This window comes from Pyrgilauda ruficollis, unplaced genomic scaffold (assembly GCF_017590135.1).
Source record: "Pyrgilauda ruficollis isolate IOZ18807 unplaced genomic scaffold, ASM1759013v1 scaffold127, whole genome shotgun sequence".
NCBI lineage: Eukaryota > Metazoa > Chordata > Aves > Passeriformes > Passeridae > Pyrgilauda > Pyrgilauda ruficollis.
Genome location: NW_024511099.1, coordinates 238,837 through 251,845, shown reverse-complemented (window position 1 = coordinate 251,845; position 13,009 = coordinate 238,837). Strand labels below are relative to the sequence as shown.

General features: G+C 58.8%; 1 protein-coding gene across 2 annotated transcripts; it reads right to left on the bottom strand.

The window, feature by feature from the left end:
* Positions 1-1,001: 1,001 nt before the first annotated feature.
* On the bottom strand, positions 1,002-12,468 carry SAMD10 (sterile alpha motif domain containing 10). Of its 2 annotated transcripts, none has more exons than XM_041458336.1 (5): positions 12,375-12,468; positions 6,891-7,084; positions 3,359-3,527; positions 1,904-2,044; positions 1,002-1,624 (listed from the first exon to the last, which is right to left on the bottom strand). In XM_041458336.1, the coding sequence occupies exons 1-5, from the start codon at positions 12,403-12,405 to the stop codon at positions 1,560-1,562; spliced, it is 600 nt and encodes a 199-aa protein (XP_041314270.1). In that variant the 5' UTR covers positions 12,406-12,468; the 3' UTR covers positions 1,002-1,559. The 2 variants fall into 2 exon arrangements, with proteins under 2 accessions (XP_041314270.1, XP_041314271.1); XM_041458337.1 differs by having other exon boundaries at positions 1,551-1,667.
* Between the last annotated feature and the right edge of the window lie 541 nt (positions 12,469-13,009).

Genomic DNA, 13,009 nt, shown 5'->3' with positions numbered 1-13,009 from the left:
TTCTTTAAACTCAATAAATTCTCCCAGCTCTGTTGCTCGTGAGTCTTCGGTGAGGCGAGAAGAGCAAATTTTGCTGCATATTAGAAAAGGTCAGTATGGAAACAGGAGGAAATTCTAATTCCTGTGTCCTGGGGTACCAGAGGCTACACACAGCAAAGCCCTGGAGCTGCTTCCCTGCAGACAGAGCTGAAGGTCACAGACCCCTGACCCAGAGGCAGAGAGGGAAGATGTTCAGCCTAGAATGGAGGGATTTAGGGCTGTAGATATCTCCTGAGCATCCCCAGGAAGGGCTAGATGGATCAAACTCACAGGGCAGGTTCAGGTGTGGGAAGAGCCACAAGAGAAGAGAGTTAAAATAACAGTCTCTAATTTATTACCAGCAGAGAAGCAGGCAGGAGGATGCCTGGCCAGAGAGCACCGTGACCTGCCTCCACATCCCAGTGCCCCAGGGGTTTTGGGGTGCTGCTGTTTTTGGACCCCCATGACCCACAGCCCTATCCTCACCACTTGAAGTGGAATGTGGGGAGGTGACAGCATCCACCCTGGCCAAAATCCTGATTTACACATGGATTTTCCTTATCTGCCCACAAGGGCAGTCTGTAGCTCTGCATGGGAGAGTTTGGGAGATGGGGACCTAACAGCAAACACTTTCACTGTAATGATGGTGAAGGTCATGAGGAAGGTGCCTGGCTTTGGTGGCACCATCACCAGCCCTTGGGCAGGAGGTCAGGACAGGAACCTGCCAATGCCTGGATGAGCAGAGCTCTGCAGAGCTGGTGGGAGCATGGAGCAGAGCAGGAGCAGGCACGGCAGCTGGGGAGGACCTGGCACGCAGAGTTCCCCCAGCCCCACCCTGGGCAGCCCCCACAACCAGCCAGCAGCACCCTGCCTGCTCCCCCCAGCCCCTGCACGGGCTCTGCCTGCGGATGAAGGATGAGCTCTTGGCACAGCTTCCTCCAGGCCAGGGCTCCTGGTGTAGCCAACCTGCTTTTACTTGCAGATTTTCCAGCTCTGATGACTCAGCTCCCTTTTTAACTCACCAAGTGGAGCTGGGTGCTGGGGTCTTGGCCCCGCTTTGAATTTTTTGGCTGGTTGTGTCATCTTGTTTGCTACTGATAACGTCACCTCCCCGGACGCTGGAAGGCAGCCCAGTCTGATGAGGAAACCAAAGCTCCCTAAATAAGCTCCGAGGCATGGACACGAGTTGCTGGGTGCTGGGATGTTGCCCAAGTGCATAATGCTTCAATGTCCTGCACATGGCTCCGAGCTGTCCCTGGAATCACTGCGTTCCCTTTCTCCACAGTGCTGAGCCCTCCCTTTTGCCATCTCCTTTTTTCCATCTCTTTCCCTGTGAACCGTCAGGCTCAGGTGGATGGAAGTTCATCATCTGTCCCAGCAGCTGGTTTGCTGATTTTCCTCCAGCCAAGAGCCATGTCTGCTGGAAGAAACCTTCCATCCCTGCACAGGAATGTATTCCTTTAAAAGAAAGAGAAGGAAGAAGCAGGAGAGGAGCCCTGGAGTGTCTGGGAAGCTGTCTCTTCTTATTCCAAGTGTGTGGCTCAGGTCTCGTATCGGCGATGCACAGCCCGTCCCAGCGGAGCTCGGTTCACAGTGTTGGTGCAATCTGCCAAACAGACGGATCAGCTAGGAGACATTTCCAAAAGAAGCTGGAACAAGGTGGAAGAGGAAGGAATAAACATCCTGCAGGACGGCACGTCGCAGCCCACCCACTACCATCCCCAGAGAATCTCTTCCCTTCCGTGCAAAAGGCCACTGACGGATTTGGGGCTGTGTGTGGCAGCCTGGCCCTGTGCACCACAACTCCCCCCTGTTCTCCCTGAACAACCCCACAACCCATCCCTGTGTGCCACAGCCCAGCCCCGGGCTGCCCCGTTGGCCCTACCTTGGCTGAGCAGCTGCAGGTTCCGGACCTCCTCGCGCACCTGGAGCTGCAGGACCTGCTGCAGCAGCTCCTGGCGCTGCGTCTCCAGCGCGATCCCCATGCGCTGCAGCTTCTCCCCGTTCAGCCGCAGCAGCGCCCGGCCTGCAAACACGGAATGGCTCGGTGCCCCACCAGCCCCGTGCAGGAGGGATGACTCCAGGAAAGGGCAACAAAGGGGAGCCCATGAGCACGGAGGAATGAGGAGGGAGTGCTCTCTCACTGCCTGCAGTAGTGTGTGGAGGAGCAGGATGAGGGGGAATGACTGGCTGAGGATAGGGTTAAACTGGATATTGGGAAGAAATTCATCCCTGTGAGGGTGGTGAGGCCCTGCATGGGTTACCCAGAGAATCTGTGGCTGCCCCATCCCTGGAGGTGTCCAAGACAGGCTGGACAAGGCTTAGAGAAACCAGGTCTAGCAGAAGCTGTGCCTTCCCATGGCAAGGGTGTGGAACGAGGTGAGCTTTCAGGCCCCATTCTGGTTCGTGATGTCCCTTTCAGAGAGCGCCGGGTGGCAGCTCATGTCCCCAGCCTCTGCCAGGTATCAGCAGCACAATCCTGTAACCCATCCCCACAGGCAGCAGCTTTCCTTTCTCTGCTCCACCTCCCACACGAGGAGATGTTTTCAGAGCACAGGGTCCGCACACAGGCTGCTCGTCCGGGGGCAATGAATGGGGGTGCCCATCACAACACATTAGTGCTCTGGTCCCCTCCAGTCTGGGGCTATTACAGGAGGGATTCTAAACCAGCTTTTGTCCTTGCTTCCTAGCATACACTCACTAATGCTGCCTTTGTTGCCTGAGTAAGGGCTGGCTGAGCTTTTGCATTAGGATTTCGCATCCCCCCCAGGCAGCTCCTGCCCTCGCTTCCCTGCCACCGTCCCCTGGCCCTGGCAGAGCTCAGTCTGGCCTTGCACATATTGGAGTTTGACTGGAATGATGCTCTTACACAGAGGTCAAAGCCACTGTCCCCAGGGAGAAAAGAGGAGGGAGCAGGTCCTAGAGGTGAGTCTGCTTGATGGACTTGATTGGGAGTTGGATTTGGACCTGGACAAAGACCTTTGAAACTCGGACTCCAATGGCCAGAGATTTTTCTCTTCTGCAAAATTTTTCAGTATTTAAAAATTTTATTAATACTATTATTATATTAAGCTAGGTGATGAGAAGACTCTTCCCTGTCTTATAAACCAATTTAATATTTTTAAAGAACCTCCAGCCTGTCCTGGAGCTCACCCTGGTGGCAGATGCCTCCTGCCCAGCCTGGGCAGTGTCGCTGTGTCCCCTGCTCTCACCCTGGCTGTATCTCATGGGGAGAGGGGACAGAAAGTGGGGGTATGTCCATCTTTTGAACCACCAATGTCCAAACAGCCTTTCCCAGGAGCACGTGCTAATGGCAAATAGTCCAGAGGACACTCTGTACCTGTGATGGCGTGGTGGGAGAACGCCTCCACGTAGATGAGATAGTTGTGTGGGCAGTGCTTCTTCAGCCATTTGCACACATCCTGCTGGGTCCACAGCACCACTGGCTTGACCAGGCTGCCCAGCGTGGGGCTGGTGTGGTAGATGCCATAGTGGTCACAGCCACGGACCTGAGGGGAGTGGGAATGGAGAGCCTTAGTGGGAGTGATCCCTGGGAGAAGGAAAACAGAAATCAGTGCATGGGGATGGGGGAGATGCTGGTTGGCTGCACAGGATTGTGGTGACGCTGGCAGACTTTGGCTCCACAGCCTCTGGAGTTTCTGGGTTCACCCTGAAATCAGAGGAACCAGTAAGGAGGGCACGGAGAGTGGGGTAGGGAGGTTGAATTGTTTGTCCTGCCATATATAGACCCAACACTTTAAACTTCCCAGCCCTCATGCTGCAGACAAGAGACCCAACTCCCCTCCCCTATGCATCTCCCAGCCCAGCAGAGCATTGCACAGGCTCAAGAGATGTCCTGGGGTCCTCGGGGTCCCCACCTCACCAAGCAGAGATGGGCATTTGCTGGAAGCTCTCAGTGGGGATGAAGCCAGTGAAATCCTGGAGGAGAGTAGGAACTGCTGCAAAGCCATCCCCACCAGATGCTGGTGCTGGTGCAAACCCAGTCCCACCAGAAGTCTCCAGGAAAGCAGTCAGCAGCCAGCTGGAGTAGAAAGGACTCTCCCTTTCTCTCCTTCTCAACCCCCCTCAACCCTGAGTTGACTGGTCACAACAAGATCCTGCAGCTTTGCAGGTGTCCAAGGCCACCTCTGAATCCTACAGCTGTTCCTGGGGTGCTGCTATGCTCAGAGACACCCAGGATAAAGCAGGGTCACAGTCTCCAGCACCCCAGTGTGCCCCTGCTGAGCGATGCCAGCACAGTACTGAGCTATGCCCACAGGGAGAGGGGGCTTCTCTGACAGCATCCCTCCACCCCAGCTTCCCTGCCTCCAGCTGTCTGCTGCAGTGGCCAGTCTCACTCTGAGCCACTCAGTCTCACCCTGAGCCACTTGGCAGCTCCGTTTTCTATCCCTCCATCACATATACTCTGGCCTTGCAAGATTGCTGCAGCCTGGACTTATCTCATACAGAGAAAATCACACATCCTGAGCTGTGACTGCACAGGGAGCAAGCCTGCTTCTCCTAGGAGAACTTCCAGACTGGCTGGGAAATGGGGCTGGAGGATGCAGGAATCTCCTTTTCTCTGCTTTTAGCACCCAGGAGAGATTGGTGAGCTGTCCACTGCTGGTGATGCTGAGATTTCATCCTTGAGCAGCACCAGCAAACATCGCTGCTCCAAAGAATCCACTTGTGCCCAAGCTGCTGGGACTGTCCTGGGCTGGATCACAGCAAATTGGGGTGGAAAAGGCATCTCTGCTTCCCACAGCACAAGGGGACTGGGCTGCCAGGGCTCACCGATGCCCCGGACACGGCGAGGACAGAGCAGGAATAACAGGTGATGCAGACACACGGGCACGGGAAAGGTCGGCAGCGTGTGGCCCTCGGTGTGTCAACATCGACCTCTGCGTGTGAACGCTGGCTAATTAAGCATGTCTAATAGAGGAGCAGGATAATTAGTGTAAGAGGGACTCCAGACATACCGCAGTCACTGAAACTAATGACACATTCCTGAGAGATGCTGCAGAGGAGGCATGGAGGGCAGCTGGGCTGGGATGTGCTCCCTGCCCCGTGCCAGGCACTGCCATGGAGCCTGGTGGGGCTGCTGCCTGTGCCCAGGGGAGCCTTTGAGCTTGGAAAGGAACTGTTCCTCAAGCAGTTCCCAACTGAGTTCTCAAGAGAGGAACATCCAAGCAAGAGGAAGAAGGCGAAGTTGGGAGGCTGTACATTAATAATCAAGGAGTCCCTCTCCAAAGCAGATGGAAAATCCAATAGACAATGCACAGGATTCAGTTTCTGAACCAAACCCTCACCTTTGGGGGACACCCCGGCAGCTGCCCGGCTCCACCAGACGCATCCCGGGAGTCGCCTGCCTGCGGGAGCAGCCCCAGCCCACGCCGGCTGCGCGGCTCCTTCACACTTGGCTGAGCGCGCCGGAGACTGTAGCGTGGGGAGGAGGAGGAGGAGGAGGAGGCGATTTGCTCTGGATTCACTAACGAGTGATGATGAGAAGCGGAGGGGCTGGGGGGAATAACAACCAGCTTCCCGGGAGCTTCCCACAGCTATTATCCAACTAACCCTCCGAGGCACGGGGGAAGAGGTGACAAACAACTGGCAATCTCCCTGGGCACGCACACGGCTGCACGCACATCGCTCATCAGGCACAGCCCCGCACCGGGGACCGTCCCAGCATCCCTAAACCCCGCGCTGCCTGCTCGGCGTGCATTCCCCATGGAGGGTCCCCAAGTGAGCCCCTGCGCTCCCCAGAGGGGCAGGGGAGGTGTAAAGGGATCGTGGGTTTGTTTTCCAGCCGGCTGAGCCGCGCTGTCTCTCTGATAAACTCTCAGCCGTGAATATCGAGCACCGGTGTGGAGGAGAGCAGGCAGGAAGGCTGGGAGACTGCCCTGGCAGGAAGGCAGGAGGTGGCTGTGGGAACCGGGGGGTGGGAGCCATCCCTGGGCACTGCAAGGAGCAACCTGCATCACCTCCCTTCACTCTGGCATTTTCCTTCGCTTATGGCAAATTAAGAACCTTTCACCAAATCCTTCTGGGCAGCAAATAGAGGTGGAGGAGGAAGAGCCATGATAAGCCACAGCTGGCAGCTGGAGAGTGGCTGGTGTGTCCCCATGCAGGAGCCACCTGGAGCTGATGGGACAGTGCCACCAGCACATGGGACATTGTCTCCCCTGGAGCATCATGACCATACCCATTCCTGTGGGGCCCCTGCTCCCTTCTGAAGCCAAACCAGACAGGAGGCCCTGTGATACAAAAGCATCTCCATGCTGGCAGCTGGAAGCCAGGCAGTTGGATTTTCCCTCTTTTCTTTCCAGCATTCACTGTCTGGATGTTCCACTCTGAACCTGACTCCCAGGGTGTTAAGAAGGGGCTGGGAAGCACCAGGAGCCACCTGCAGGGATGATATTCCTTCCAGTGTCTGTGCAGCAGTGAATGGATGGAAACCTTCAGCTCACAGCCTCCATAGTACAATAAAGTTTCAAATTTTAGGAAAACAATGGTCCAAATTGGGCTAAGAAACACACACAAGCGCTCTGCAATTTTAAGGTATTATAAGGAATTCGGTCCTGGCATACTTAATGCAAAATGGTATTAAGTCCCAGCTGCAGGTGGGAGGGTGGGTGATGCACAGAGGGGAGGTGACACAGAAAGCTGACCCCAGTACAGCACGAGGCCTGATGAAAACACACGACGATATTTATATATGTCACCACAACTAAACACCCAGCAATCATGAGGACTTTCAGCAAAACCAGATCCGAAGGCCTGACCCTGCAGGGAAAGCGGAGACGCTCGTGCGGGGGGTCAGGCAGACACCAGGAGCCGTGTTCCCCTCGGCGTGCCCGGGGGGTGCGGGGTACCTGCGAGCCCTCGGTGCCCGGCTGCCGCAGGAGTTTGACGGTGCGGCCGCCGTCGGGGCGCTGGCTGCGGCCGTCGTGCCAGGTGAGGCTGCTGCCCGCGGTGCGCTGCAGGCGGTAGCTCAGGTTCTCGGCCGACACCGTGTGCTCCAGGAGGCTGCGGCAGAAGCTGAAGTGAGCAGAGGCGGCAGCGGCGGCTGCAGAGGGAAGGGGGGTGAGAGACGGCCACGGTGCCCATCCACCCCATGCCGGGGCACCCAAAAGTGCCTTTTCTACCCCATGGGACGTGCCGAACTCAGGCTGTGGGCCCCTCTCTCCAAAAACTCCCCGTTCCTGCCTTCCTTTCCCATTGCCAAGAAGAAAATCCACCAGCCCAGGAGGTGCCAGCTGGCGCTGGGATCCAGCAGGCACCCGACAAGATGTTTGCCCACACAAACCCCTCATGAGCGACGCTTGTTTTGACACCCGCCAGCCGAGCAGACGCGGGACCCGCAGCTGATCCCCGACACGTGGTGAGAACCTCCTGCTTGTCACTGCCACCCTGCTGGGACAGGGACAGGGAGGAGGCCCAGGGAAGCTGCATGGTCCAGGCTGACAGCAAACTGCCACCACGGAGGGAAGCGGAATGGAGAAACCCTCCCTGGGCAGCCTGGTGGAGAAGGGAATGCAGGCTGGTACCCCAGCACACACCATGGGTTCCTGGGGACAGCTGCTGTGCACTCCAGTGATGGCCAAACACACACCAGCCCTTCAATAATGACCACAAAGAGACATTTACCCACAATGAGTGCTTTTTGTCCCTTATTCATAGAATCATAGGATATCCTGAGTTGGAAGGGACCCACAAAGGTCATTGGAGTCCAATTCCTTATGTTTTAACAAGCTGGGGGTGTTGGGATCACAATGAGGTTGCAAATCTTTCGTTTGAGGGGGGCTGAAGGGACCCAGCTGCCACAGGAGGAGGGTGAGTGGGTATTAGGGGCTCACGCTCTGTCTGCTCCGGATAAAAGCCAGACAGCTTGACATAAGCAGCTCTGATCTGCGGAAGCAAAGACTGGAGCATCCCCCAGCTCACCTGCTCCCACCACGGGGAGCCAGGCAAGTCATGAACCACCTCCAAGAGCAGAGCAGCTCCCAAAGGAGACACACTTCCAGGGAAAACCACCCTGGGAGAGCAGGAGGGCTGGAGAAATCCTGATGCAGCTCGTTTTCCTAGTTAGCAGGTTTTAAGAGGGAAGAGGTTTCAAAGAGACCATTCAAGTACACCTTTATGCAATAGGAGAACAACTGGCCAAAAAAAAAAAAAAAGTCAAAATAGAGCAAAAAAGGGCTGTCCCAGGATACCCAGATCACATCACACAGTGTTTCTTAAACACACCCAGCAGGAAGCATTGCCTGCTGGAAATTGAGGCAGGGGACCTGTCTGATGGCTGGGGAAGTGATTTTAGAGAAAACAAGGTGGAAGGAGATCGATGGAGAGGCTCAGTGGGGAGCAGAGGCAGGACTGGTAGGGGTGGTCTCTGCACCTGTCCTGGGTGACTTCCAGCAGTCTCAGACACCCTGAGCCTGTCGGGTGAGGACCAGAGCGGGCTGTGCTTCCCCCAGCCAAGGATGTCTGAGAGGCCACTGTCCTGTCCCTGTCACCCAGAGCACTGCAGCTGTGCTGGAACACCTCCGAGCTGGAACCTGCCCATCCCACCGGGTGCTGGGGCAGATATAACCCTGGCAGCTCTGGAGGGGCTGCTGCCAGAGTTGTGTCCTTCAGCTGTGCCAGGGCTTCCCCAGGACTTGCTACAGAGAGTGGAGGGAAGGGGGCTCTGGCCATCAGCAGGACCCATATCCATAGGGAGCTATGGAGCATCTGCCTCCAGCAGCAGGACACGGGCATCTCTGCTCCTGCAGCAAACTCTTCTGGAGGCAACGCCAGGAGCAGATGGGAAAGAGGGTGAAAGTGGAAAGGAAAAATGAACTGGGAAGAAAGGCAGCTCCGGGAGCTTTGGGGGCATGGCTCTCCATTAGAGCAGGCATTGACTGCCCTGCAGCCCAGAGGCCCTGGCTCCAGCAGCTCCTCCACAGTCTCAGTTTCCCCAGCCCAGCCCTTGCATCCCAACTTTCACCTGGCAGCACTCGACATGGGATGGTAGGGAGGGTGAGCAGGGCATGTGGGAGCGTTTTGGAGCAAGGAAGGGATGGGGGCAGAGGAGCCCCGTGTCAGGACAGCCCTGGGCTGGCTCCACGCAGGGCCATGGGGGTGACATCCAACACGGGCTCTCCTTTTCGTGGGAGCAGCCACAGCATCCCCAGGAGCAACCAGCCGCCCTCCATCCCCTCCGCCCCTCTCCGCTAAGCCGGAGGCTGTGCCCTCCGGCCAGGAAAAAGCATGCAGTATCTCCCCCCAAGGCACGCTGGCCCCACAGCCCCCCGGCCATGCCCTGAAGACCCCTCACCTGGCTCGGCTGGTCCCTGCGAGCTGCGGATGGTGGAGACGCAGCAGAGGGATGGCCGGCCCTGCTGCATCTCGGCGGGAGGAGGGATGCGCGTGAGCGCTCGGCACCGCTGTCACGAGTGCGGCTCCATCCCTGCCTCCCCTCATACCTCGTCCACACCTGACTGATTCCCCCGAGCGCCTCCCTCCCACTGCCTCTGAGCACCGGCTGCACGCTCATCCCAGCTCCGGGCGGCCCCGACCCGCTCTCACATGGACAGGGGGTGAATGTCACCCCCTCCCCGCTGCCCCGTGGGCGTTTGATCCGGGGAGATGCTGGGCGCTTTCCTCTCGTGCTCCCGCCTAATCCCGCGGCAGGGCCAGCTGGCACTGGGGTGGGCAGGGGGCTGCTGCAGGGGACACTGCACCCACCGGGCACCAAAGGGCCCAAGAGAGCCGTGTGGCACGAGTGTGGCAGCGCCGGGGGCACCGGTGGCTCAGGGCGGTCGGGTGCAGGAGGAAAAGCGGAGAAGGAGCGTGGTGATGAACAACCTCAGCGGGAAGGGCTCGGTGTGGGCTGCACCTGCTCCCGCCAGAGCTCTCATGGCCACGGTCGTGCTGGGGTCCCGGCAGAAGTGGGGTTCCCCCAGAGCAGAGGCTGTGCTAGATCCTGAAACGGGAACGCAGGAACCTCCAGGCGGGCTGAGCCCGAGCTGGAGTGGGGAGGGGAGAGCTCAGCTCAGGTCCCCAAACAGCCACGGTGACCCCACTATTGCAAGTCCCTGCCGGCTGGTCTCGGGTCCCTGTGCCCCGTCTGCCTGACCCCGTGAGTGACACCCCACTGCCTGCTTGCCGCCGGGGAATCGCTGCCGGCTTGTTTCCATGGCTCTTTGATCCATTTTGGGCATCTCTCCAGCCACGCAGGAGGGGGAGGCCAGGTCCGGGTCACCGCAGGGAGACCAGCCGTGGGATAGGGACAGTCACGGCTCCCTCCCCTCACCAGGCACAGCGCTGCTCCCGCTCCCTTTCCCACTCCAGACACTTTTATGGCTGGTGAAACGTGAGCGCTGGAGAGGCTCAGAGCAGCAGCAGCTGCTGGTGGGGAGAGGGATGGGAAACCTCCCGGGGCTGGGCACCTCGGGGCAGGATGTGGCAGCATTCCCCTGCAAAAGCATTTCCTTGTGGGTGCCGAGTTGCCCCGGGCTGATCACTACCAGCAAACCGGCTGCCAGGGGACTTTCCATGGATGCTTCCTGCTCGCAGGTGACCAGGACCTGCCCAGGGGACACGGTGGCAGACAGTCAAGCTGCAGGAGGAGCAGGCAGGGACAGCCTGGACAGGCAAAAACTCCTGTTCTGTCCTGTGCCACCACTTCTCATCACGGCCTCAGGGACATCCCGGTGTCTTTGATGCCATCGCGCGTGTGGCTGTCCCACAGAGCTGCCCTCCAGATGGGGCCGTGTCTGAGGCAGCTGCAGTGGGGGCAGCCAGGCTTCCCGGGGTCAGACGGGTTTCCCGGGATTAACGGGAGAAGCTTCAAACAAGCTCCACAAGGAATGAAATCACTTTGCTGGCTCGCCTGGCTGCCCGCGTGTGACGACCCTTAAGGGTGGGTGTTCACACCACGTTTGGCACCAAATACAACGAGGGATTTGCTTATAATTGGAGGTGGATTTGGGGAGCTGGTCATCTCTCTTGTGTTCCTGCAGGCAGGTGAAGGGTGGATAGGAGCAGAAGTCTCTGAGGATTCCTAGGACTCTCTGAGGACCTAGAGAATTTGCTCAATTCAGGAAGCAGCTTTGTGAAGAACTCATCCTGCTTTTAGTGGCGTCTGCATGAGCCATGAGCTCAGCTGGCATTGCCATTGCCCTGGTCCCCTCTGTCCCTTCCGTGTGGCTTCACCCTGGTGCAGGGCAGATCTGTTGCTTGAGCTGGTGGAGCCTCCAGGGATGATTATTCCAGTGAGGCTCTCTGGGATCCCCACACATCCCATCTTTGAAGCTGTGCCTATAGGATGGACCAGGTCCTGCCCTGAGCTATTCCATAAGATCTGAGGAAGATGAAACCAGACTCAAAAAGGATTGACACCCGCTCCAGCTTCTCCAGATTCCCCTGGAGTATACTTGGCTCAGGCCCTGGGTGTGGTGAGTGTCACCCCAGTGCTTCCCTCTGAATTCTCTGCTTGCAGAGATGAGATGTGAGCCCCAGCCAGAGCTCAGGCTGGTGGCTGCCCACTGCTGGTGTCTCCCGAGGACGGAGGAGGAAGGGAACAAAAGGCAGATATCCTTTCTATCCTCCCTGTGCAGCACAATGGGTGCCCTGGGCACACGCTGAGGGAGTGGGCACAGTGTTTGGGGGGAATGTTCATGCCTTTGGGGTATCTGTGCTCCTGAGACTCCCAGGGGTACCGCCAGGAGGTCCCTGAGCACCCCTTGACAGAGAGAGGACTTCTGTAGGGTTGGACAGTGTGAGGGTGTGGGGTGAGGGCAGCGGGCAGGACAGGTGGCTCTGGACAGGTTCTCCTGGCAGGAGGCAGGTGTGGCAGCCCACAGGCATGGACACCCCTGCCTGCAGTGAGCCCCCTTCCACCTTGGCATGCTCTTCCCGGGGGTCCTGCCCTGCTCCAGCACCCCCAGGCCTGCCTGCCCTGTCCTCACACCTGCATCCCTTTGCTCTAGCAAATTTTCCAGCCCATTTCATTGGTACACCACAATACCACGGGTAGGGCACGGGGACAGACTCTCCCTGGAACGGGGCAGTAAAGGGGAATGTGGAGGGACTGACTCGGGATGGAGAGAACTGCACTGGGGATGGAGGGCAGGCAGACCCCCGGCATGGAGGGGGCCGCAGCAGGAAGGGACGAAGAAGAGACCCCCGGCATGGAGGGGGCAGCACCGGGGGATGGAGGACGGACAGACCCCCAGGATGGAGGGGACAGCATCGGCGAGAGATGGAGGGCGGCCCCTGGGATGGAGTGGATCGCCAGGTCCGTGCTCGCCGCGTTGGCGCTGAGGGAAGCGCGTCCCGCCGCGCACCTGAGCCCCCCCGCCCGCGCCCGGTACCTTCCATGTCCTTGGACCGGCCGCAGCTCATCCTCCGGCAGCGGCGCCGCGCTCGGGCGGGGACGGAGCCCCGCGCCCCCCGCGCCGCCGGCGGCACCGGGCGCCCCGGTGTCCGCGCCGGGGGCGGCGCCGCCATCCGCCACCCCCGGGGGCTCCGCCCGCCGCCGGCCCCGCGCTGCCGCCCGCCGCGAGGATCCCCGAGCGTCCCCCATTCCTGCCCGGGCTGCGGGCGTCACCCCCCGATCCCTGCCCGGGTATCATCCCCGCTGTCTCTGTCCAGCTGGGGGAACAGGTCCTTGGGGACAGCAGGGTGCGGTAGGCACCACGGACAGGTTTTTGGTCATGTTTGCAGTGGGCACAGAACGGAAAACACCTGCTGGTTGTTCCCTCCACCCCAAATGTCTCAGGTCTCCCTGGTCTCCAGCTCCCTGGATGGGGGAGGCAGAGGAGGGTGCTCACCCCCGTGGGTGCTGCATGAGCTCCGGTGGGTGGTCTCAGCATATGAGTGGGTACCCAACAAACCTCACTGGTGCTCGGCACACCAGCATGGAGATAAACGGTGTCACCAGCACCTGTCACCACCCCGGGGTGACCAATCCCACAGGTATATTTTTAGGTGCCTGCATTCAGCTGTC